Source organism: Heloderma suspectum, chromosome 15 (assembly GCF_057233095.1).
Source record: "Heloderma suspectum isolate Gila_16-S chromosome 15, 16-S_ref, whole genome shotgun sequence".
NCBI lineage: Eukaryota > Metazoa > Chordata > Lepidosauria > Squamata > Helodermatidae > Heloderma > Heloderma suspectum.
Window position 1 is genome coordinate 15,150,104 of NC_139472.1, and position 27,097 is coordinate 15,177,200.

At 48.9% G+C, this 27,097-nt stretch overlaps 1 protein-coding gene across 1 annotated transcript in view; it reads left to right on the forward strand.

The window, feature by feature from the left end:
* Positions 1 to 27,097, forward strand: part of EPHA8 (EPH receptor A8) — a 71,848-nt gene that overhangs the window by 23,544 nt on the left and 21,207 nt on the right. Inside the window, exons 4-10 of the mRNA XM_084821720.1 lie at positions 3,825 to 4,160; positions 13,295 to 13,419; positions 19,044 to 19,206; positions 20,840 to 20,933; positions 22,760 to 22,827; positions 23,636 to 23,761; positions 26,284 to 26,469. Of these exons, the coding sequence (XP_084677846.1) occupies positions 3,825 to 4,160; positions 13,295 to 13,419; positions 19,044 to 19,206; positions 20,840 to 20,933; positions 22,760 to 22,827; positions 23,636 to 23,761; positions 26,284 to 26,469 (1,098 nt within the window). The remainder of the gene's footprint in view (positions 1 to 3,824; positions 4,161 to 13,294; positions 13,420 to 19,043; positions 19,207 to 20,839; positions 20,934 to 22,759; positions 22,828 to 23,635; positions 23,762 to 26,283; positions 26,470 to 27,097) is intronic.

Genomic DNA, 27,097 nt, shown 5'->3' on the forward strand with positions numbered 1-27,097 from the left:
TACTCACCAGCCTAGCTGTCCTGGCTGATGGGACAGACAGAAGGCCATCCGAGACTGATCTTGTTGAGCGGCCTATCTGGTATTGCTTGAGATACGCTGGCCCGGAACCATATAGGGTTTTAAAGGTCAAAACCAACCCCTTGAATTTGGCCTGGAAAACAACTGGTAACCAGTGCAACTCCTTCAGCACTGGGGTGATGTGATCACACAGGCAGCTGCCTTTAATCAGGCGAGCCGCTGAGTTCTGTACCAGCTGCAGCTTCCAAACCATCTTCAAGGGTAACCCCACGTAGAGTGCATGTTCTTACAAGAACACAACAGCAACATTTGATTGTTACCCTGCTTCTGGGCAAGACCTCAAAGCAGCTTACAAATGATGAAGCATGCTGGGGGGAAAACAACAACAACACCACTTCAAATCTATCCATCCAATTCCAAACTGAAAACATTTAAAAAGAAATTCAAAATAAATCATCACAAGCATGATAACAGAACCATGCTAAAATCACAGAATTTTGGAGAACATGACCAGGGACTTTCACGTAAGGGAGGAAGCCCTCCTAATGTTATCTTTCAGTTTTGTTTGGACACAAAACTGATTTCCTAAAAGACGGAAGGATGCGGTAACAAACCCCATTGCATGGAGCTCAGAGCTACATTTCTGACACTTGAAACTTCCAAGCATTGGTCTGGGGAAGGAGAACGAGCGGGGAGTTGACCAAATGAGCTATACAGGCAAAAAAGGTTAGCCCTTCCCCCCTCCCACTCAAAAAGACACTTGAAGATGCTGCAAAAGAAGAGCGAGGTAGGCAAAAGGCCTCTCAGAATCCTCCATCCTATTCGTTGGCAGAGAAATTGTGTGTGTGTGAGGGGGACACACCACTGAACCGACTTTCTCCAGGCAGAAGAGAAATTCTCCAACAGATTCTTGAAGGGGCGGGGGGCTCATCATGAACAATGGCAGCAGGACAGCTTCCTTCTTTGTTTCCTAAGTTTCGGGGGGTGGGGGAGGATGCAAATGGCAGCAGCAGCAGTTGTTGGCAAACCGCACTGCAAACTCAGAAGCGTATGGACTTCGACCACAGTTTGCTTCTGAGTCTGTATGAACGGGTAAATCCTGATCAAAACTGAACGAAAACACATTTCTCATACAACCCTAGTGGATAGCAGATTTTGTCCCTGGCATGGGGGAAAAACACCCCACATCACACAAAGGTCAAATGGAAAGCATTGAAGTGGCTTCTAGTTTGCCAAGTTCAGCAAAAGGAGGCAGAGGAGAAGAAGAGACTGAGAAGTTGCCTTCTATCAGACTACTGCCAAAGGCTACAGTACTTCCAAACGTAACACTCCTTGCTTAGTTCTGACCATAATGCAATCTAGGAGATGTCGGTCAGCTTTCCTCAACTCCAGCAAGGTCATTGGTCATGCTGGCTGTGGATGATGGCTGTTGAAGCCCAACACATCTGGGCAGCACCAGGTTGAGGAAGGCTGGTGTAGGCTAATGTATAGTTGGGGGCAGGGGAGGGAATGGGGTTCTGCTTTCTGAGCAGGGGTGCACAACCAGCCGTCTTGACTGTGCCCCCACAAGGGTGTTCTGACCTTCCCATCACTGTTGAATTCCCATCCAACCTACACCCTCCATTCCCTCTCCCAGAGCTCCTCATACAGGTCACACTTTCCCTGACACTGGTAGCAGCCATGAATGAGAGCAACCCATACCAGGATCATACCAGGATCAATGGAGCACCTACCTGCTGCTGTCCGTGCTGACTTGCGAATGGCGGCCGTGTCTGCGGCCGACATTCGCTTCCTCCATGTAGCCATGATAGGCTATGTAAATACTTACATAACCTATCACGGCTAATGCAGGGATGCCATTTGCGTCCCTGCGGAAGCCGTGATAGGCTAGGTAAGTATTTACATAGCCTGTCATGGTTTAACTAAGGGAACGCAAATGGCGGCGGCTACGGTGGCTGCTGTTTGCATCCCCCCCTTTTTTTGCTGTAATAGCCTATGTAAATATTTACGTATTTACGTATTTACGTAGGCTAAAACGGCAAAAAAAAGTGAACACAAATGGCGGCCGCCGTAGCCACCGCCATTTGCGTCCGCTGTTTTGTTTTTTGTTTTGCTGTGATAGGCTATGTAAATATTTATGTAGTCTATCATGGCAAAATATGGGGACGGAAGTGGCAGCAGCTATGGCCGCCGCCATTTGCGTCCCTGCAGGCTTCCCAGCGGCTGGATGTCTGGCTGCGGGCGGCCCCGGCCGGCGGCTCTGCGGAATCTCCATGGAGCGGAGCCGAGTGGAGATAATTTTGGGGGGAGGGACGGAGCGCCTCCTGCCCACCGCGAATGTTACCCTTCGAAAAGGTAAGTGACTTTCGTACATCCCTACCAAAAAGTAAGTGCCTGTAACCTTTCTTCCAAGGATCTACAGGTTGTCTGGGTACTAAGTACAAAAAATGATCTTCCTTCAATTAGCTTGAAAGTATGTGCCTTTTTCAGTTTCCACTTTTCTGTCATTTGTGCTAGGTAAAAATCAGTGGAACTAGGGATGTATGGTCTGGGAAGGGGGTCCGCTGCGGGGCAATTTGGGCCTCTTGGGCCCTGCAGATTCCTCCGGAGCCCTGCTGCATCCTCTGGAGTTGGCAGAGCAGCTTTCCAGCTTTCTAAAAAATGTGATACTGTAATGGCAGCTGCCATTGGCCTTTCGTGGGAAAATTACAGCCGTACATGGCGTATCATACGCCATTTGCAGCCATAAAGCTCTCACCTTTACCTAAAGCCAGTGTGGTGTAATGGTGAGAGTGTTGGACTGGGAGCTGGGAGATCCGGGTTCTAGTCCCCACTCAGCCATGGAAGTTCCCTGGGTGACTTTGGGCCAGTCACAGACTCTCAGCCCAACCTACCTCGCAGGGTTGTTGTGAGGATAAAATGGAGAAGAGGAAGATTGTGTACGCTGCCTTGGGTTCCTTGCAAGAGGAAAGAAGGCAGGATAAAAATGCAATAAATAAATAAATAAATAAATAAATAAATAAATAATTTACAGCTGCATTTAGATCAAGGTAAGTGTTTTATGGCCACAAATGGCATATAGTATGTCATTTACGGCTGTAATTTCCCTACGATAAGCTCCTGGCAGCCTCCATTATCATATCAAGTTCTTTAGAAAGCTGCAGAACCACCCTGCAGGAACTCTTCTGGACCTGGAGGGGAGTGCAGCCAGTCCACGGAGGCTCCAGAGGTCAGATCTTTCAGAATACAACCTCATTTGAGTCTATGTCGGATTTCTCCAGCATCCCTAAGTAGAACCCAGCTTTACTTTGAGGCAATGTCACCGAGCACTTAGCACTTCAGAGACTGTAAACGCTATAAGCATTATATAAATGATAATAAAATAAAGCCATAAGCTGGAGGAGGTCAGCTGGAAGCACTTATGCCATTCCGCTTGATCCCAGGGCAAGGAGGAGCTGCAGGAGAGAATCCTCAGATGCAGTCCGTAGTACGTGCAATAATTCTCGCATGTGGCCTCAGCTTTGCAAGCATGTGCATGGGTCCTTGTAGGGGGCAGCTGCAGGGGCCCCAACATCACACCTGCACCAGGCCCCATAAGCACTCTGGGTGGCTCGGCAAAGCTGACCATGGGAGTGGGGGGGGGACCCAAGACACATCTCATCTAGGGCACTATTCATCCTCGGGCCAGCCCTGGGTGCCCCCTTACATTACCGCTGCTGGTGTTGATTAGATGGCCCTCGGGGTTTGCTCACCATTCTTCCTGCATGTACCTGCCTCACGTTGCACTCCTTCTGCTCTGTTTCCAGGTCCTCCATCTGCCCCCATGAACCTGCTCTCCATCGTGAATGGCACGTCGGTCAGCCTGGAATGGGCCCCGCCCCTGGACAACGGAGGCCGCAGCGATGTCATTTATAATGTGATCTGTCGCCGCTGCATGTGGGACTCAGGGCAGTGCACGGTCTGCGGTGCCGGGATCCGCTTCATGCCCCAGCAGATGAACTTAGCCCAGGGCTCCTTGTCTGTGGCCAACCTTTTGGCCCACACCAACTACTCCTTCTGGGTGGAGGCCATCAATGGGGTCTCTGAACTAAGCCTCGAGGCACCGAGATTTGCTGCGGTCAACATCACCACAAACCAGGCAGGTAGGAGATGCCCTTCCCCCGTCCCCCTGTCAGACTGACATTCAGCTTCCACTTTTTCTCCTTCTCTTCAGTGGCTGGTTCAGAACTGAACTTCATGGCTCTTGGGGTGTCTCTTCAGGTCTCATCAGGGAGGGGGCAATGGGATTTCAGATGGCAACCTTCGCAGGAAGGGTCTATGGGAAGGTCGCCGGGTCTCCAGCTTTGACCAAGGATGCTGGTGTTGTGTAAAGAAGTCCTTCCTTTTGTTTCCTTTAAATCTATGGCCAACCAAATTCATGGAGTGACTCCCTGAGTTCTAGCATCATGTGCCTGTGAGAAAGAGAATAAATTATCTCTATTTATCTTCTCTGCACCACGCATCATATTATACACTTCTTTCATGTTGCAGCTTCATCATATCTTTTTGAAAAACAAAACAAAAAAACCTTTCCTCCCAGGGAAGGTGCTCCATCCACCTCTACCCAGTCATTTTCGTTGCCCCTTTCTGAATTGTTTCTGGCTCCATTGTCTGCTTATTTGAGATAGAGCTAGGGGTGAACGAAAGTCACTTACCTTTTCTCGCAGCTTTTTCGCGGTGGGGGGGAGTGCTTCGCTGCTCCCCCCGCGAAGTTCAGGCTGGGGGGGGAGGCTTCCCGCCTCGCCCGGCTGAAATTCAGGCCGGGGGGGGAGGCTTCCCACCTCGCCCGGCCGAAATTCAGGCCGGGGAGGAGGCTTCCCGCCTCGCCCGGCCGCGAACACGAAAGTAAAAAAAAAAAAAAAAAAAAGTCCCCTGATAGGCTACGTGACGATTCACGTAGCCTATCACGGCTAGATCTGGAAAGTCAGCCGTGATAGGCTACGTGAATCATCACGTAGCCTATCACGGGTGACTTAAAAAAAAAAAAGCGCGTACGCGAATGGCGGCCCCCATAGGGAGCCGCCATTCGCGTTCCTTATTTAGTTGCTGTAGTCTACGTCAATGTTTACGTAGACTACGGCGAAAATAAGGGCAACGCAAATAGCGTTGCCCTTATTTTCGCCATAGTCTATGTAAACATTGACGTAGACTACAGCGACCAAATAAGGAACGCGAATGGCGGCTCCCTATGGGGGCCGCCATTATCCGTACACACTTTTTTTTTTTTTTTAAGTCACCCGTGATAGGCTACGTGACGATTCACGTAGCCTATCACGGCTGACTTTGCAAATCTTGCCGTGATAGGCTACGTGAATCGTCACGTAGCCTATCAGGGGACGTGTTTTTTTTTCTTCTTTCATTGCAATGGTGGGGGCGGCAGCCGGTCGAAAGACCGGCTGCCGCTCCCGCCCCGCTCGAACACCGGACGAACCGCCAGCCGGACCCGCCGCCGGGAGGGACATTCAGGGAAGGTAAGTCCCGTCCCGGGGGGGGGCGGGGGGCGGGGGGGCGGAGGATTTCTCCCCGAAACTTGTTCGGGGGGCCGAACACGTTGGCGCTCGGCCCCCCGAAGTTTCGGGGAGAAATTCTCCGCCATCCCTAGATAGAGCCAACCCGAATTACAGAAATGTACACCGAAATATTAGGAGTAACTTCCTAGCGGCAAGAACCATTTGGCAGGGGAACAGACTTCCAGTGGGTGATCCTTGACTGGAGATATTTAATCAGAAGCTGGAGAGTAAGGATGTTGGAGGAATCCAGTGGGGGGGGTGGAGGCTGACAAGCTGTCTTTGACTCGGCCCCCTGGACTCTGTTTTGTCTTCTGCCAGCTGGCCCAACTTGGTGCACAATGAGTTGGGTGAGTTGATGGAATTTCTGTAATTTTGGGGGCAATATATATATATATATTGCAAATAATGGCCACAAATTTTCATAATTTGCACAAATTTGGGCTCTAAATGGTGCAAATTTGCATAATTTGTGCAAATCGCAACCATAATTTGCACTAATTATGCACATTTGCACAAATTTGCGCTCTAAATGGTGCAAATTTGCATAATTTGTGCAAATCGCAACCATAATTTGCGCTAATTATGCATATTTGCACAATTTACAGCCAAATGTGTGCAAATCAAGCAAATTATGATTGCAATTTGTGCAAATCGTGCCCGCAAATGCCACATTGGGGATCCTGGGGAAATGCAAGCTGAGCCACAGGTGCTCCAGGGAAATCCAACAAGCACCCAAAGGGCTGGAGTTCCCTGCGACAGCCATCCCTACTGGAGCGCCCTCTATCAGGAATACTGCATCTTGCATTGCAGAGCCTGCATTGAGCAGGGGATAGACTAGATGATCTCAAAGATCCCTTCCAACTCTATTATTCTACCATGCTCTGAATATTTTGATTGATAACACTATTGCAAATGTATAGAGCACTCCAGTGCAAGCTACTCAGAAGTAAGCAGTTATATGTTATCAGCCTTCATTGTTATTATTAATGCTGATGAGGAAGACATGGATCAAAACATAACAAGAACTGTGACTAGTATTCTAAATGTGTCCACACAAAAGATTTTTATAATGGGTTTATGATATTTGCCATTTTATTTTGAATCACTTTCCCAATAATTCTTAACAGTGAATTTTTGATTGTTCTTGCTTCAGTATGCTGGGCCAATCTATCAGATTTCTACAGTGACAGTAAAAGCTCTTTTCTGAGTAGTTTGGGGTTGTCGTTTTTTTAAACTCACCTTTCTACAAAAATAATGGCTTACAAACATACCAGAGTTCGAAACAAAATTAAAAGCACTTCACGTTTCCTACTACTCCACAGATGTACGAATGCCCCAAACAAATATCTGATTCCATACAATGAGGGGAAATAAATCTCCAAAATTCAAGAAAGAAAGCCCACTTGCAATACATTTGTCATTAGTATTAAAATTATTTTTTAAAAAAATAAGAAGATCAGGACAAAATTGTGACCCCCCCCCAAAGTCAATAAACCACACATATACACACAAACACACTGGGTGTTGCAACCAACAAAACAGTATAAGCAGAAATTGGTAACAGTTTAAAAGTTAACAGCCAAAGGGGACAGTTTAAAACTGTACTGGCCCCAGGTATCACACCTCCTCTGGAGGAATCCTCTTCAGAGAAAGAGCTAGAGCCCCTGAAAATAAACCACAACAAGGAGCAGCCCATGCCAGGAGACCAGGAAATGGACCAGGAGGAGCCTGGACCCTCAGAGGAGATGACTGTGGCTCCATCTACAAGAGGAGTAGAGGCCAGCTTCTGAGATGGAGGCTGAGCGACCTCCACCTGTCCCCTGAAAGTGATGGCATCTCAAGAGATCTGCGAGAAACATCTCTGTGAGAAGAAGTGCCCAGTTGCCGAGGAAGGTGTCCAGTGAGCAAAGAGCTTCTCATGAGCAGAGCTGTTCTCATGAGAAGGACTTCTTACAAAAGCCTCTGATGTGCTGCAGGTGTACCTGGGTGTGGGCTAAGAGACTCGGCTGTATCAGCCTTCAGTTGAAACCTGCTAGCTGCTAGGGATGTCAGAGAATTTCGCCACGAAACTTCGGGAGGCCGAATGCCAGCGCATTCGGCCCTCCGAAATCGGTGGCAAAACGGTCTGCCCCCCCGCCCCCCCCCCGGGACGGGACTTACCTTGTGCGAATCTCCCTGGTGGCGGCGGCTCTGGCGGCGGTTTGGCGGCGGCGGCCGGTCTTCCGACTGGCTGCTGCCACCACCATTTCCAAGTTAAAAACAACAACAATGTGATAGGCTATGTAAAGATTTACATAGCCTATCGCGGCTAGATTTTAAAAAAATACCATGATAGGCTACGTAAATGTTTACGTAGCCTATCACGGCTGAGTTAAAAACAACAACAACAACCGTGCGTACGCAAATGGCGGTGCCCATGGGCGCCGCCATTTGCGTTCCTTATTTTGGCATGTCTAGTCTACGTAAACATTTACGTAGACTATGGCGAAAATAAGGGGAACGCAAATAGCGTTCCCCTTATTTTCGCCGTAGTCTATGTAAATGTTTACGTAGACTAGACGTGCCAAAATAAGGAACGCAAATGGCGGCGCCCATGGGTGCCGCCATTTGCGTACGCGCAGTTTTTTTTTTTTAACTCAGCCGTGATAGGCTATGTAAACATTTACGTAGCCTATCATGGCTGACTGTAGGAACGCAAATGGCGGCGGCTACGGCCGCCGCCATTTGCACACCCGGCTGGCAGGATTCGCGACAGGAGGGATGGGGCGCCTCCCCCCCGGCCAGAATTTCAGGGGGAGGGATGGGGCGCCTCCCCTCCGGCCAGAATTTCAGGGGGAGGGATGGGGCGCCTCCCCCCCACCGTGAATCAAATTTCGGTTCAAGTAAGTGACTTTCGTACATCCCTACTAGCTGCTGAAACACCATCTTTATCTGATCACCTTGAAAACATGTTTCCTTGAATCTGTTTCTTGTTGGACCGATATCCCATGCTGTTGATTCCTCCCCCTTCTTTTTTCCTGAACTGCCTTTTTTCCCTCCTGAACTAGTAATACAGTGGACTGCCCTTTCCCCTCTGAACTAGTGGACTGCCTCCCCCCCCCCCGAACTAGTGGACTGCCCTTTTTTCCTGAACTAGAAATGCAGTGCCTTGACCTTTTGCTTGTTGACTTTACCAAATAAATTTGCCCTAGCTTGCCCCAGGACTGAGCCCAATCCAGCTGTAGCAGGACAAAAATCCACATCTAACTTAAAAAGCAGCTGTTGTTGTTGTCAGCAACAACAACCCTTCAGTAATAATCTTCAGAGCAATCTTAGCTCTCAGATCCAGCTTGATGGAGTGGTTTAGGGTCAGGACGAGGTGCTCCTCTAGTGACCACTATCATCAGAGAGGGGCTGTTGCACTGTGGCAGAGCCCCCACTACACCTATGGACAGCGCTGCAGATGTAAGGCTAGTGTCGGCAATAGTCAGCAGAAGGCCCCCAAAATGGCTCATTCTGGGGGCACCATGGAGGTCGCTTTGGATTCACAGAATGCAAATCCTCTCCATTCCCCAATGAAACCCCAGCTTAGATAATGTAAGTCTCAGGTGATGTAGGTATCTTCCACCACATCGTAATCAATGGCAAGGGTGAAAAATACTGTCATAGGTTTTGTGGCTGTGACTAATAGGGATGGCAGAGAATTCCACCACAGACCCCAATTCTTTGGAATCTGGCCTCCAGCGTCCATGGTGGAATGGGGCATTCACCTCCGGAATCTGTCCGGACTAGCTCCTCTCCACGGCAATCCTGCGGAGCTGGCCACCAGGTCCCCATCACTGGTGATACGGCCATCCACCATTGCCGTGCCATATCACTGGGCTAACTCCAGACTCAAATGGCATCCACTACGCCATTTGCGGCTATAAAGCTGTTAGGTTAACCTAAATGCAGCCATTTACGGCTGCATTTAGGTTAATTTAACAGCTTTACGGCCACAAATGGCATCCACTATGCCATTTGCGTCCCTGTTTTTTCACGCGATGGGCTATGACTGAAAGGAATGGTGGGATGGAACTGGGGAGACGATGTGTTTGCAAACAGTATCTGAATGGTTGCCTTTTCAGCTCTCACTGTGACGGGTCAATTTGACCTCATCGCATTAAGCATTAGATCCGCTCTCTTGCCCTCCATCATTTCAACTGCACAGCAGTGTTTGCTGGGCTGTGTTTCTTGACATGGAATCTGTTTTAGGGTGGCTCCCCTCCCTACCTCTTCTCCACTGTTCTGTCCATCCCAAAGGGCCAAGCAAAAGCTCACCTTCTGCTGCCAGCTGTTCCTTTTCCATCTTTCACCAGAGCCAATACTTTCAGGGGAAGGCAGTATTTTTGTGGAATGTCCTCTCTCTCATCTCTCTCTCTCTCTCTCTCTCTCTCTCTCTCATCTGTCTGCCTGTCTGTCTGCCTGCCTGCCTGCCTGCCTGCCTGTCTGTCTATCTCTCTCTGTGGGAAGAGCCTCCTTCCTTGGAACAAAGGTTTATGCCCTTTAACAAGGAACAGGACACAGGAAATGTACAAAAATGTTGCATCCTATTGGGCTCACCTATAGAAGGCACCGCAAGAAAGGGAAAAGTTCTGTACATGTCCTTTAACTAGGAATGGGTGAGAATTTTGTCCAGTTCATGTTTTGGTAAGAACGTCCCAAAATTTCCCGTCCCCCCACAACACTTCACTTTCCCCTGTAAATATTCCACAAAGATCCAGTCTTGAGAACTTCATCAAGGTTCCTGCTTTGCAATAACTGCAACGAACAAACAGAAAGGAAAGTGAAGCCAAACTAAAGCAATTGCTTTGTCCCTAAGGGGCCATGTCAAAATTACTGACCTGTAGAGTTAGGGAGCGTCCCCACATTCTCAGCTGCCAAGAACAGATATTCCTTATGAAATAGCATTCCCCATATAAGGAAATAGGACCCAGTAACAAAAATAGGAGAAATTAAACAGCTACCAATCTGTTAATTTTCAGACAGAATGGTTTTCCCCATATGTTTGCCCATATGTTTTGCCCAAAATACGTGCCCATATTTTTCTGTTGTTTTTTAAAAACCTGGTCCAATTTTCTCCTCACTATATAAATATTTTAGCTTTAATGCAGTTTAATTTCCCCCCATTTTCCACTCTGTGCAAACTTGCCAGGGTGGCACTTATGCATTGCCAAAAAAGAGGAAAGAGGACACAGATCTGCACAAAATTTGCACATGATAGTTTGTATGTGCAGATGAAAACCAGTGGAGGCTGGTGGCTCCAATGTCAGTCGAGTGGTGAATCTGCTCCAGGTTTCAGTCAGAACCAGCCTTAGAGCCTCCACTGATGATGAAAACCTAGAAATAATGACTATAATGTAAATACAACATATCTCAGCCTAGTGGGGAAGAATGTCACCAGAAGACCTTTGTTTTGAACAATCAATTTTCTATTGTGAGTTTCAGCAAAACAAAACAAACAAACAAAAATATAACAAAACCAAAAAATTGAAAATATAACAACGTACTCTAAAGTCCTCAGTTTCAAATATTACAACATTCTAGGGGGGGGTGGAAGAAAAAAAAATAGCTTACACATAAACCTCAGTAAAAGCAGACCAGATATCCAAATATAAGCCCATTTGCAAGTGATGCCTACATACCATTGTTTCAAATGTTGCTAGCGTTAAGTCTTCAATCCATTGCACTGGAGGTAGGGATGGCAGAGAATTCCGCCACGGATCTCGGTGAGCCCAAATGCCAGTGCATTCGGCCCCCCGAAATCTGTGGCGGAACGTCCTGCCACCCCCCCACCCCCCCGGAGCCCCCCTGGGACGAGACTTACCTGGGGCGGATCTTCCGGGCGGCGGTGGCTCCGGCGGTGGCTTTGGCGGCGACGGCTGCAGCGGCTGGTCTTCCGACCGGCTGCTGCCGCCATTGGCAGTTTATTTTTTTTTACAGAGACATGATAGGCTACGGACGTTTTTACGTAGCTTAAAATGACTGGGTAAAAAAAAAACAAAGAAAGGCATACGCAAATGGCGGCGGCTACAGCCGCCGCCATTTGCGTTCCTTATTTTGGGCCGTCTTAGTCTAAGTAAATATTTACGTAGACTAAGACGACGAAAATAAGGGGAACGCAAATAGCGTCCACTACGCTATTTGCATTCCCCTTATTTTTGCTGTCTTAGTTTACGTAAATATTTACGTAGATTAAGACGGCAAAAGTAAGGAACACAAATGGTGGCGGCCGTAGCCACTGCCATTTGCGTACGCGGGTTCTTTTTTCCCCCAGAGCCCTCCGTGGCTGGAAAACTGGCTGCGGATGGCTCTGGCTTGGCTGGGCCACTGCCATTTGTGTACGCGGGTTGTTGGTTTTTTTCCCAGAGCCCTCCGCGGTCAGAAATCCGGCTGCGGACGGCTCTGGCCTGGCTGGGCCTGGCCGGCTGCTCTGCAGAGCTGCCGCGGAGCACAGCCAGCCATGGAGGATTCCAGGGGGGAGGAACGGATCGCCTCCCCCCATCAAGGATTCCGGGGGGAGGGATGGAACGCCTCCCCCTCCATCAACATAATCTGCGAAAGGTAAGTGACTTTCGTAGATCCCTAACTGGAGGCGAACAGCTTTTATCTTTCCGGTACTGTAGTATCCATCTTTTAACAGCCAAGAGGGCGTGAAAAATCCATTTACACTAACCTTGTGTTACATTCCAAAGTAACAGGTAAATAGTTTAAGAGAACATGTACATCAGTAAATATTAAAGAGCTTTCCAATACAAAGTTTATCCATATGACAACTTCCTCTCCAGAGGAGGTAAGGTGACTTGTGTGCCTGCTTGGCGCATTTTATGATTCTCTTTATCTTTAAAGCTGGTCAGAACTTCTAAGAGAGGATGCCTGGCTTTCTGGTATGCAATTCTGGTACGGTAGAGCAATACGACAATGGAACCAATTACCTAGGGAGGTGGTGGGCTCTCCTGCACTGGAGGCATTCACGACGAGGCTTTGACTTAGGTTCCAGCATTGAGCAGGAGGTTGGACTCGATGGTCTTGTAGGCCCCTTCCAACCCTACTGTCCTATGATTCAATGATTCCCCTTTCACAGAATCTGCAGCTGGCTCTGTGTCGGCCTTCACCGTCAGAGTGGCAAGAAGCAGTAGCAACAGAGCCTCAGCCCTACTGCCAGAAGAGGGAAGTTTCCTCCCCATGTCTTTACCTGTGTTTGTGTGCATGGGAGCGTGAGAGAAACTGTTTTCATTATTGTCTTTGACAAGACTAAACACATCTGGCTCCAAGGTTGAGGGGGGCTTCAGCAAGGCATTGGCCTGTGGGTCCCTCTTATGATGGTGCCCCCCGCTGGGTTTTGTAGGGCCTTGGGGCTTAGCTTGGTGGCTTGTGGCCACCATTTTTGCTTCTGGCAATGCCCTGGCTGTTGACTCATTTGGGGGCATTATGGGGACAACAGTGGAGGCCAGATGCCACCACCTCTGGAAGGAGCATTTTTGTAAAAAAAGAGGGGCAGGGCAGGCATCAATGATGGACTGGTGTCCCCATGGCTGCCTGACCATGCCATCCATTGTTGCTGGGCCTGAGGCTTAAGGCATTCACCAAATTATTACAGATGCTCCAGGGCTGAGATTGGCTTTGCAGACATGTTCCCAGGTGTGTTTCTCTCCCCCCCCCACCCGTTCTGCTTCACCTTCATTCTCTTCCTTTGCGTATCTCCACAGCTCCATCCCAGGTGCTGGTAATTCGCCAGGAGAACGTGGGTCAAAACAGCGTCACACTCCTGTGGCAGCAGCCGGAACAGCCCAACGGCATCATTCTGGAATATGAAATCAAGTACTATGAGAAGGTAACTGCAGTTTTGCTGGCTGGGGCCTGTCTTATGGGGAATACCCATTTGTCAGATGAGATACGCTGTTCTTCATTGTGAGCTTTGCAGCAGGGTTGCGGAATTTATTTTACTTTGGTACTGTCTTTTCCTCCCACTTTTCAGACAATTATTGGCTCCCAAAGCAGCTGACATCAATTGGATAAGGGAGAATTTCATTCAGGGCATTTCTACACCAGCCTAAAATCCTGGATTTAAAAGGGGCTTTCTGCTTCTGTTTTAAATGCAGGATCACAACGACTCCCTTTTTCATGTGCTTCCTTTCCACCTTCCCCTTTCCCCCTCCTTCTCCCTGTATCTGAGTCGTCCATTATCGTTCATTGATCTCACTCCCCTTCTTGCTGCTTTAAGTCTTTTCACGGAGGAAACTGAAGTGGAACACAATGGGGCAATTTGATAGCTCATGATCTGCGATCTATTTAAAAACAGAACCAAGGGCATTTAGTGCAGGAGGGTCACGGCAAGGTCACGGTGTCATGTAAAGAGCCCCCGAACGTCCGTGAAGGAGCGATCTCAATGGCAGGATAAAAGCTCTGTGTGATGAAGCCCTCGGTATGCATATTGATATGAACTTACCAAATTAACAAATCAATATACAAACTGGAACACAGTTGTTTTTTGGCATTAACCCTTCTCCACATTTTGCAACTCAGGTCTCTGAACAAAAATTGTTCACAAAAATGTGGATATTAGAGAAAGAAATATGCACCTCCCCTCCCCCCAGTATATCAGGAAAATCTCCTTGTGAAAATTCATGTATTAGGCAAAAGTGTGTACAGAAATGCATATATTAGGAGAAATTCATATGCATTTCCAAGAATGCTTTTTTTAAAGATACAAACTGATGCAGAAATTGGATGAAATGAACTGAAGGCTGAAAATGAGAAACTGAAATCGACAGATTTGCCCATCCCGATACATCATTTTTTTTAAAAAAGGAGAGAGATGTAGCCATCAGTCTTGCAAGCTAAACAAGACAAGGCACACAAGGGAAAAAGTAGAGGAGAGAGATCAGTTCTTCAAGACCAGAACAAATTGGTGAGCTATAAGTAGGGATAGATGAATTTGTCAATGTCAGTTTCTATCAGTTCCACCTGTTCCCAATCTTTAAGATCATTGTTTTCCATTTCTGCATCAGTTGGTAAATTTTTCCAGAGCAAATCCATACGAAAATGTATATACATTTTCTTACGCATTTGTCATAAGATATGCATTCTTGTACATAACTTTTGCTTAGTATACACATCTTTGCAATAAATAAATACATAAATCAGTAGCATAATGCAATTTTTGTATGTTCTTTTCACTAACATGGATTCCTCCGGCCCTCCAATGAAAGATTTCTCATTTAGAGTTTCGGGCCATAGCAGTGAGTATCGGTTGCCTCTTCAAATTGGCATCTTGTTGGTATTCTGGTAGTGAAGTCTTTGATTCATTCTGTTTGCTCTCTGTAGTTTCTTGTTGGCCAATTGACGAAGATGGATGTTGAAATGAGTTTGGCCCATGTGTGATTCCTAAGGTTTTATACACTCTGTTTTTAATGTTTATATATTGTCATATGTGTCTTTTTATATTGTTACAACTTTTTAGCATTTTTAGGTTTTATGTATTCTCGTTTTAATTGTACATTTTGACACACATGTCTCTATTACATGGTTTTTAATATTTGTACTTTTTAGTATTGAACAATTTTAAATGATAACATTCATGTCCCTTAACTCAGTTTTTTTGCTGACTTTTCACTAACGTAACATTTCTTGTACTCACTTTCCCTAATATATGGATTTTATTGATCAGAGAACTGCATTTCAAAATTAAGAGACATGTGAATACATGTCTCCCTGTGTTTTATTTTTCTTATTTTGGGGGGAGGTATGAATTAGGTTTGCCATAAAATATTAACTGAACAAATTTCTCACCCATCCCTAGCTATGAGGAGGCACTGATTTACCTTCAGTTCATTTAACTCCAGTTCAGGCCAGAGCGCTCTTGCTTTGCTGGTGTTCTTGCATGGACTCAGTGGTGACTGGTGGTCACTCCAGTTCCGAGGGTCAGTGATTCCATTCTGTGATTTAGTTACAACCAGCCAAAGCTTTAAAGGTGCTATTCAAGGTGCTGAACCCATTTTGGGGATAAGGCTCAGCACCTTGGATAGCACCTTTAGAGTTTGGGCTGGTGGTAATGAAAACCAGTAATGTTTTAATTATGTGTTGTCCTATTTGCAAATTTTATTACCATTTATGTTACAGCCCTCTGAAGAAGGCCTAAAAATAAGGGGGGAAAAGGCTGGAATGCATGGGGTTTCTTGCAATAAATTCAATTTTGCATCCTGAGAACCCGTGTCTCTTCTTTGTGATCTGCTTTGGATGCTTGCTTGCCTCGTTCTGTTTTCTTGGTAACTAAAACCCAAAATGGAAACACTTCCCCTCTGGAACTGGAGCCACCAGCCGCCACTGCACAGAATAGCAACCAGTGGCTCTTGCTGCTTAGGCGGGTAGACCGATGGATGTGGGCCGGCTGAGCACTCTCCCCACTTCCTTCTGCGGTCCCAGCAGGGCAATTGCCAGCTGAAGCCAAATGTTCTTTTTGGCAGGGAGGGAGAAGCGAGCTCCCGCCAGCTTCTCCTTCTCTGGCAGATGGATGGGTCCAGATTGGTTTCCCCCTTGCCTTGATGTTCTTCCTTGGAGGCAGGGGAGCCAAAATCTTCCCATTCCAATTTCTCCCCAGATAGAATCCTAGAATCATAGAATAGTAGGGTTGGAAGGGGCCTACAAGGCCATTGAGTCCAACCCCCTGCTCAGTGCAGGAAGCCTGATTCCCAGGCGGTCTCCCATCCAAGGACTAACCAGGGCTGACTGACCCTGCTTAGCTTCCGAGATCAGATGAGATTGGGCTAAGGATGGACGAAAGTCCCTTACCTGGTCCCACAGCTGTTTTCGGTGGGGGGGGAGGTGCTCCGTTTCTCCCCCTGAAATTCTTGGCGGGGCAGGAGGCGCCCCGCCCCGCCCGGCCGAAATTCAGGCCGGGGGGGAGGCGCCCCATCTCTCCCTGCCGAAATTCTGGCCGGGGGGGAGTGCCCCGTCTCCCCGGCCGCGAAATAAAAAAGTAAATTGTAAAAACAAAACAAAACACGTGACAGGCTACGTAACGATTTACGTAGTCTATCACGGCTAGATTTTCAAAGTCAGCTGTGATACGCTATGTATCTTTACGTAGCCTATCACGGCTGACTTTGGAAAAAAAAAAAAAGCACCTACGCAAATGGCGGAGCCCATGGGCGCCGCCATTTGCGTTCCTTATTTGGGCACGGGTACTCTACGTAAAGATCTACATAGACTACGGCGAAAATCTACGTAAAGATTTACGTAGACTACGTCTACGGCGTAGACTACGGCTATTTGCGTTGCCCTTATTTTTGCCGTAGTCTATGTAAATCTTTATGTAGACTACCCGTGCCAAAATAAGGAACGCAAATGGCGGCGCTCATGGGCACCGCCATTTGCGTACGCGCTTTTTTTTTTTCAAAGTCAGCCGTGATAGGCTACGTAAAGATGGTGGCGGCAGCTGCCGGGACCTGCCACTGAGAGGGACATTCGACAGAGGTAAGTCCCATCCCGGGGCGGGGCGGGGGGGGCAGAGAATTTCCCCACCAATTTCGGGGGGCCGAATGCATTGGCATTCAGCCTCCCGGAAATTCGTGGAGAAATTCTCCGACATCCCTAGATTGGGCACATCCAGCCCTTTGCTCAATGTCATAGAATCATAGGGTGGGCAGGGGCCTACAAGGCCATCAAGTCCAACCCCCTGCTCAAGGCAGGAATCCAAGTCAGAGCATCCCGGACAGATGGCTGTCCAGCCTTGTCTTGAATGCCTCCAGTGTGGGAGAGCCCATCACCTCCCTAGGGCATGGGTTCCATTGTCATATTGCTCTAACAGTCAGGAAGTTTTTCCTGATGTTCAGCTGGAATCTGGCTTCCTGTTGCTTCAGCCCATTCTTCCGTGTCCTGCAATCTGGGATGATGGAGAAGAGATCCTGGCCTTCCTCTCTGTGATAATCTTTCAAGTACTTGAAGAGCGCTATCATATCTCCCCTCAGTCTTCCCTTCTCAAGGCTAAACATGCCCAGTTCTTTCAGTCTCTCTTCATAGGGCTTTGTTTCCAGTCCCCTGATCATCTTTCTTGCCCTCCAGATCTGGGCATCCAAAAGATCTGGGCTTCCAAAGCAACATCTTGTTTCTGGAGGACACCATAACACATTAGCAACCTGGCATTTTTCGGCTTCCTTTTATTTGTTCCGACAACTGTGCATCTGCCGCTTGCAGGGTTTTTTAGTGTGCATTTTTCTTCCAATCTAGGGATGTGTGGCAGCGCTCATCCCCACGGATCAGACCACAGCACACACACCAAACCCCAGTGCAACTGCATCAGGATGCTTTGCACTCATGTGCATCATTTGCCCATTAATTAGATCTCAGTGCCAAAAGGAATCCTAATACAGTCACATCAAGATTCCTTAATCCTGGCTTAAACAATGCACACGAGTGCATTGGTAACCTGCAAGGAAAACCAACCAACCCATGAACCGGAGACTGTGGCTGCCTTTACACTAAAGAAAACCCTGGCAGTCCTCCCACTGTGGAGCCTTTCTGCGTTTACAGCAGGCTCCCAGATGGCGACCATGTGATTGCTGAGAGGGGAAGTTTTTAATTTTCAAAGTTCCATAGAGATCAATGAAACAGCACCATCTAGTGGCTGTTTTAGCAGCACAATGATCTGACTTAAATAGATAATTATTTCTGGATCTTTTTGAGATGGAATAACCAGGAAATACCTCTGCGAATGCCCTGGAGGTTCATGGCATCATGAAAAGGTCTCGCAAACTTCCGTGAGTGAGCAATCTCAATAGCAGGATAAAAGCTCCGTGTGAAGAAGCCCTGAGGCAAATTGTTCATTTGCCAGGACAGATACTGAAGCTGAAGCTCAAATATTTTGGCGACCTAATGCGAAGAGAAAACTCTCTGGAAAAGACCCTGATGCTGGGAAAGACTGAAGGCAAAAGGAGAAGGGGACGGCAGAGGATGAAATGGCTAGATAGCATCACTGATGCAATGAATATGGACTTGAGCATGCTCTGGGAGAGAGTGCAGGACAGGAAGTCCTGGTGTGCTCTGGTCCATGGGTCACGAAGACTCGGACATTACTGAACGACTGAACAACAACAAACTGATCTTAGAAATTCTCCAAATTAAACTGGAAGGCAAGCCAAGCAGAATGGAAAGGGGTGAGGAATCAAGTCATCTCACTGGTCAGTGATGTGTCTGCTTTCTTTTCCCTCCTCCCTCCTAATCCCTTTTCATTTTGTGTCATGTCTTTTAGATTGTAAGCCTGAGGGCAGGGAAGGTCTTAATATTAGCCTTTGTAAGCCACTCTGGGAGCCTTTTTCTGCTGACGAGTGGGGTAAAAATGCTTGAAATAAATAATAATAAATAAATCTCTACCTTGCATAGCATTCTTGTGCTGCTTCCAAAACAGGACTGCCTCTCTAGCACAAGGCCCCATTTTGATGTCACCTTCTGTGTCCCCAGGACAAAGAGATGCAGAGCTATTCCACCCTGAAGTCCAAAGGCAACAGCACCACCGTCTCAGGCCTGAGGCCTGCCACTCGTTACGTCTTCCAGGTCCGAGCTCGCACCTCTGCCGGCTGTGGCAAATTCAGCCTGGCGGTGGAAGTGGAGACCGCCAAAGCAAGTGAGGCAAAGCAGGGGGAGGAGTGGTGTGTGCGCAAGGGTGGGTGTGGGGCATGGAAGGGTTGGTGGTGCAGAGCCATGTGCGGGAGGGACAGCATCTCAGAAAGGCATCCCCCCCATTTAAAAGATCAGCTTCCTTTCACCCATCAAGTGTCCTCCCAGCCTGTTCCCTCCCCACACCTTCTTCAGAGGAAGGGGAAGTTTGGCCCAGATGGGGAGAGATTCAGTTTGCAGGTCAGCAGAATGGTGATTCTTGTGCTCCTCAGCCCATTGTCCCATCTGAGCATCTGTGTGAGTTCTGGACACAGGGCCCAGTGGGGGGCTCGCCCACCCCTCACCCAGGCTCTGAGCTGCTGGCATTTCTTGCCACCCAGTTGCTTGCTCTTGTCCTCCAGGTCCCACCAATTCCTTCTCCAGCAGCATTCTCAAGCAGCAAAAGCACTCTGACCACAGAAGTGTCACAACAAGGAAGCCCCTGTCCTTGGTAGCTGCTCTGGGTTGCCTGCTGGCAAAGCGAGACCAGCCCAGCCCAAGGAAGACTCTCCATTCTTAGGAATGTCCCCCCCTTGTCCCTGGATCACCCTAGCTGCCTCCTCTTCCATGGAGATTCAGAAGCACTGAGCCCAGGGAGAAAGCAGTGCCAGCTTCAGGTTTTGGAGGTAGGGGTATACGAACCCCACTCACCCATCCGGTTCGGGGAGTCTGCGGGGGGGGGGAGGTGATCCATCCCTCCCCCCCTGAATCCTTCCCAGCCAGCTCCACTCTGCGGCGAGTCTGCGGAGCTTCTGGCCGGGCCCGTCCGCAGCTGGACTTCTGTCCGCTGCCGGGCTGCAGACGCAAATGGCGTCTGGCGTAGTGGACGCCATTTGCGTCCCTGCTTTGGCTGTGATAGGCTACATAAATATTTACGGAGCCTATCACAGCAAAGAGCAGGGACACAAATGGTGTCCGCTACGCCGGATGCCATTTGTGTCTGCAGACCGGGGCAGCGGACGGCAGCGGACGGACCTGGACTGGCCGGCGGCAGGTAGGGTCCGTCTGGGGAGAATTTTGCAGGGTGGCGGGGGGGAGCAGTCCGTTCCGCCACAGACTCTGGGGGGATGGATTCTAAAGAATCTGGGCTCATTGGAGTCCATGGTGGATTTCTCTGCCATCCCTATTTGGAGGTCTTGTAGGCAAGAGTTCTTCCATGGGCTCCCTTCCCTAAGTAAGGCCACCTTCTTACCAGCATGGTCACCAGCTGTTGCTGCTGGTCCGCCTCTTCCTCATCATTGCCACCACCTGCTCACTTGCCAGCTAGAGAACCAGTGAGCAAATGGGCAGGGGCATTGACTGACCCTCCTTCACATTGCCTGGGCCAGAGCAACAAGAGTGTGGACAAGCTGGTTGTAGTGGTGGAGAGGAGGAGCAAGTCCAGCGGACTCTTGTCAGTGGGTCCCTGCTGGGGCGTGGGCCCTTGGTGTGGGCTCAACCACGCTAACTCTTGAGACTGGCCATGGGGGAACGCAAAGCTAGCCAGGCAGCTGCTCCAGTGTGTGCGTGCGTGTGAGTGCGTGTGTGTGCGCATGAGAGAGAGAGAGAGAGAGTCTCAGGCTCCCCAGAAAGAATCCTTTGCAATCTTTCTCTCCCAGTAGTTCCCCATTATGACACCACCACGGTTGTATGGATCTGCCTTACGCTCATCAGTGGCCTCGTTGCCTTGCTCTTGTTTCTGATCTGCAAGAAGAGGTAGGCTTGCCTTGCGAGGGCAGATATCTTTCAGACAGTCTCATCCAAAGGCAGACACCTCATCCACACGTGTGCATGTATGTTATGTCTGGGGCAGAGAGCTTTGCTTATAAATGACCACATCTAGCAAGCCCCCTCTTAGAAGAGGCATCCTCTTGTGTGTGAGGGAGGACAAGGAATGCCTCTTTGAAGACGATGTTTCCTGTGACATGTGTGTGCATTATTTAAAAAAGAAAAAAGTGTGCTTTCCTCCCTTCAGAACGATTGCTTCTCATGTGCAAATTCATGCAGATTTAGTCAATTCATTGACTGATATGCATATGATTAATCAATTCGGATTTCTTCGAGGTGCAGCCCCTTAATTAATTTCTTTCATTTTCTATTGCCAAATATTTTACTCTGTTCCAATTGTCTAATGAATCTTACTTTGCTGGTTGTCACCTTTCCCATCTCTGCACTGGAACCACCTTAGTTTCTGCACATGCCTAGATAACTCTGCTTTTTAAAGTAACACATCGTTAGAGGAACACTCAGCCGCAGGGAGTGAGAGAACATCTAGGGGAGGCTGAGAAAGAAATGTTGAGTCAAATCCTGATTACTTAAAAGGCAGAGAGGTTGCCCATTGGGGTGATGGGCAGCTTTGCCTCATGCAGTCTTCCCTAGGGATGTCTGTCACCAGGAAATCTGGCCCTTTGGGGGCTCACCTGAGTTCTGCAGCATACCTGATCCAGCTTGCATTAGCTAGCTGAGCTGCGAGTTTTCCCCACACTCCGTGGACTTTTTGTGCATATTTTGTGTGTTTGTGTGTGGGCCATAATTTGTACAAATAGAGCTTTGTACAAATTACTAATTTGTTCAAAGTTGCATGATTTGCACAAATTTTGGGAACGATTTGCGCAAAATTTGCAAATTTGAGCCCACGATTGCTGCCAATTGTGCAAATTAAAAAACAGTGAAAACCCACTAACTGGCTCGACTCGCTGCAGACCAGTAGATGAGCCGAAGTCTGGGGGCCGAGCCAATGAAAGTTTGTCGAGCTCCACCCCCCAAATGGATTCCTGTGACCTCCCTAGCCTTCCCCAACCTGGTGCCCTCCAGATGTGTTGGAATTGCAACACATCACCCCAGCCAGATGTGTCCACACTGGCAGGATGGTTGGATCCAGGTGTGCCACCAAAGGAGATTATTTTTCAAATCATTTACACAGACATGCCATTCTCTCCGCTCTCCTCCCCAGGGTGCTTCTCAGTTACAACACAGCAGATTGTGTTTTCATGGGGAATGGCTTTCAAGACAGGACAACACTCACTTGTAGTTAGGATTGTTTCAGAGACAGAAAAAGAAGTTGCTGTAACTAGGGATGTACGGACTGTTCAATACCTGCTCTGTCTGTGTTTTGAGGATTGTCGGGAGCCTTTTGTTCTGCCGTCTGCTCACAGACAGATACGATTGTTTTCCTGTCAAGCAGAAAAATATGTAAATAATTACATAAGAGGTTCCGTAAGACAGCACATCCTTTACCTTAGTACGTAGCATTTGACGTATTATCCCCCATTCCATTGCACTTTTCCTCAGCAGAAACTTGCGTATTTCCCTACAAATAATTATGTGCGAATTTCGGGAAAGTTAAAACACACACGCATGCACATCCAAAAGTCCACGGGCTTTGCATGGCCTGAGGGGGTGGGGGTGTCCCTCTGCAGTGGATTTGGCAGTTCGGATTCTTAGAAATCTATGCTCATTTTAGTCCATCTTGAATTTCTCCAGCACCCCTAGTCGTAACACTGGCATGTGTTTGTGTCCCATTCCTGTCCCTGATACACTAGGCACTGCGGCTACAGCAAGGCCTTCCAGGACTCCCACGAGGAGAAAATGCATTATCAGAATGGGCAGGGTAAGTGCAGAGCTGCCTTTATATCTGGCGGCCTTCGTGTCTGCCCACTGTGCAGTACCAGATGTATCACTGCCATTCCAGGAGCGTGACCCAGTAGGGAGCATGCTGGGACGGTGGCTGTGTCAGAGCTGTCACAGCGGCACACATGGAACACTGGCCCTGTGACATAGGGAGGTGAAGTGGAGCCATCTCTGTGCCTGGGTGAACAGGGCATTGCTGGAGCTGGGCGGGGGATGCTCCGAAGGGCAAGGCTATGACCGACGGGGGGGCGGGGATGGCAGGGAAGAAGGTTTCAGCAAAACCGGAGAAATGTGCAAGCTGTGAGAGCTGTTTGACAGTGGAGCAGACTGCCTTGGGAGGTTGCAAGCTTCCTGCACTGGCTGAGGATCTGTCAGGGCTGCTGTGGTTGCAAGCTTCCTGCACTGAGCAGAGGTTGGACTAGATGACCTCCAAGATCCCTTCCAACTCTAAAAAACTGTGATTCAGCAAAGCAGTCACAAGATGAGGACCCCATTGCATGCAGAGCTGATGCCTTTCCCTTCCCACTTAGTCCCTCGAAGGAGCCCCCACACATCTGAGGCAGAGGAAAGAGAGTTTCCACAGAGAAAGGTATGGCTTCCAGTCAGAGGTGCAGGGGCATGAAGGGCTACAAATGTAGCCCTTCACAGCTCCTGTTGGGCAAAATCGCTCCCCAGGACACACAGACCTGATTTGGCCTTGCCTGGGAGCATCAGCCAGGCCTGTGGCATCTGCTTGCATCACTGCCTCAAAGATCTTATCTCTTCTGTCCTTCCCTGAACCCAAATAGTCAAGTTTCCTGAGTCAAAGTTCTACGTGGAGCCACACACTTATGAGGACCCCTGCCAAGCTGTGCACGAGTTCACACGAGAAATTGACGCCTCCAGGATTAAAATCGAGAGGATCATTGGTTCTGGTGCGTACGCCTTTTCCCCCGTAGGCAGGCTTATCCCTTCATTCTTCTTGGTATCCCAGACCTCTGTGACCATGTCCTGGGAATGCAGATCTCTGGAAAATTGGCACCGATTGCCCACAACGAGGGCACACTGTTCACAGCAAGTTAGCATCTTAGATGGGTGCATGACCCAACTTTCCACTTGGGATCAGTGGCACAGTCAAAGGCGGTGAGCGCCAATTCAGACCATGTTTCTCTGTGTGCGAGCGAGATGACTTATTCAAGGGGCAGGCAGAAGGATTTTGGTATGCAGGTCCAGTCTTGGCAAATATCTCCAGATGTGTCAAGAACGCAGCTCACCACCTATGGGGAAAACCTGCAAAAACTGGGATTATTGATTAATATTTCTTTCCCATCTTGGCACTTGAGCTCAGGGCCAGTCATCCATTTCTCACTGTATTCTTGCCACAACCCTGGGTGGGCAGGGCGTCTGCTCGGAGTTACTCAGTATCTTTCCTAGCTGAGAGGAGATCTGTGTCTCAAGAGCAGCATTGCTAGGAGGATTCAGAAGAGATGCTGGAATAACAAGTATGTCTGTGGGGCCACATTGGTGGGGAGAGCAGCGGGTTGGTGTTTGGATTTCCCACTTAGCATTTCCTTGGGACGTTGCGGAAAATGAAAATAGCAGTCCCCAATGACAGGGTGGCCATTTTGAAATCCCACAATGCCTTGGAGTGACACTGCTTGGGGCCACTGGAGGGAATTAAAATGGCTGCCCGCCATGAGGTTACCTTGCCACCAGGAGCTCAGGCCATGCATCAACAGCAGCGGGACACCCTTGGTTCTATGGTCAGTGGTGCAGCTGCCCAGGTGTGCCAGGTGGTGACACTAGGCCTGGATCAGGATCCCCCAACTTGGAATGCTTGACACCCCACCCCACCCCCTTGAAGGGTCTCAGGGCAGAAGCCTACCTGAGTGGGGAAGGCATTGTACGGTGTGGTTACATGTAAGGGGTACATCTCAACATCCAAGGTTTGCAGGCAGAAGGACCTGGGTGTAGTTTTCCCCGAGTCAAGTTGCAAGGATCTTTTCAACTTGCCTGAGCTCTTGGACAGCCATTGCCAATCAGAGCAGACTGGAGTGGGCTACATAGACCAGTGGTTTGGCTTGGAATACAGTGCCTTCAGTGGGGTCGGTTGGGGAAGACAGGGAGTTCCGTGGGTAGGGTACGTACCTTGCATGCAGTGAGTTGCTGGGTGGTCTGCGGACGAGCGGACCACCCAGCACGGCCACCCACTCCCTTGCCAAGCCGCCATTTTGCGTAAAAATGGTGGCTCAGCCTTTTTTGTAAATAGCCATTTACGCAAATGGCGTCTGTAAAGGGGTCATTTACACAACATTACAGGCGTAAAGGGTCTATTTATGCCTGTAAATGACCCCTTTATGGCCGCCATTTGTGTAAATGGTTATTTACGAAAAAGTCCAAGCCGCCATTTGCTCTGGGGTCCAGGGGGTCAATCCAGTGAGAAATCACCAACATTCAAGCCCCAGTCGGAAGTCCCTGCCACCCCTAACCGCAGGTTCCAGGTCTAATTTCAGGAGTAGCAAGTATTGGGAAAGAGCTCCTGCCAGCAAGGCTGGACAGCAGCTGCGAGTTTGTGTAGACAGTTAATGGGCTAGGTAGATTTACAGCCTGACTTGGTATGAGCGAGTTTCATGTATTGTTGGGGAAGGCCCATAGTTCCATGAGTGGGCCACATGCTTCGTACTCAGAAGGTCCCAGTTTCAATCCCTGGCATCGCCAGTTAAAAGGGGTCAAGTAGCAGGTGATAAAAAGATCAGAGACCCTGGAGTCAGAACAGGCAATACTGGGCAAGGTGGACAAATACTCTGACCTGGTATCTGGTCATTTGTTGGGAGGGGCCATCGCTCAGTGGTAGGGATGCCCGTCGCTGGGAAATGTGGTTCTTTTTGCGTGGGGCTTGATGGAGTTCTGCGGCAGTTCCCCAAACTCTGGGCACTTTTTTTTTTTTTTTTTTGCAGGGGGGAAGGTTCTGCAATTTGTGCAAATTTTGGAGCAATATGCATACCTTTGGTTGCAATTTGTGCAAATTCGGCTGTAAGTTGCACAAATTGCTGGGAAATTTGCGCAAATTGCAGATTCTTCCAAAAGAGAAAAAATGCACAGAGCTACTGGAAAATCTGCAACATGGCCTGACTTGCTGCTGATTGATTCAGGTGCCACAGTGGGAACCAAAACGAAGTCGGGGGGGGGCTAGGAAAACTCATCGAACTCCGCTCCCCAGACGGATTTCTCCAACATCCCTGCTCAGTGGTCAAGAACGTGCTTTGCCTGTAGAATCCCTTGTGTCTCCAGTGAAAGAGGTCTTGGACCTTGCTGAGCACCTACCTAAGTAGAGAACGCTGGGCTGGATGAGCCATGGTCTGGGTTGGGATAAGGGGTCAAAATGGACCCTTGGGGGGTGGTTGATTGGCAGCAGCCACCTTCTGAACTGGATGCGTTGACCTTTCTTGCTTTGCAGGAGAGTCCGGAGAGGTGTGCTACGGCCGCCTGAAATTGCCCGGGAAGAGGGAGGTGCCTGTGGCAGTCAAGGCTCTGAAGTCAGGGTACACGGAGAAGCAAAGGCGGGACTTCTTGAGCGAAGCCAGCATCATGGCCCAGTTCGACCACCCCAACATCATCCACCTGGAGGGGGTGGTCACCAAAAGTAGGTGTGGGGCTGGGCTGGGGCTGACATGGGCAGGGCAGGCAGGGTGGGCTGGAGCAAAGGTTAAGACACATCTCAGCACTCCACAAAGCTGGCAGGGAGAATAATACTGAACCTTTGTAGAGCACTTACAGCCGTACAAAGTGTCAGAGTTGTATCTGAGTCCATAGAGTCCCAAAGCAGCTCTGATTCTGAGGAGGAGAGACAAATTGTGAGGGAGGAACTTTCTCAGACTTCAGAGGTGCAGTTGGAGGGGGAGCCCCCCCTCCTCACATCCCTGGGAGTGACAATGAACCAGGCATGGAAAGGGAGGGACAACCTTAACTTTTAGATGTGAGACGCAGGCACAAGCAAGAAATTGTAGGGGCCGAGCTCCGGCGCTCAGCCCGATTGGCTTGACGTCAACAGCTGCACCCAGAAGCATTGCGGGAGAGGGGGAGATCTTCCCTCCCACCCCTTAAGTTCAGAGAATTGCTGCCTTTTTCCCAAATGGAGATCAACTAACGTCCTAACCCTCAGAAACCCCTAGATGGCTGTTCCTTTGTAGTTTCTCTGAGTCTCAAGCAATTAGCATCTGTATGCCTCATTAGGATAAATGGAATTAAAGCCTTGGAAAGCAGCCCTTTTG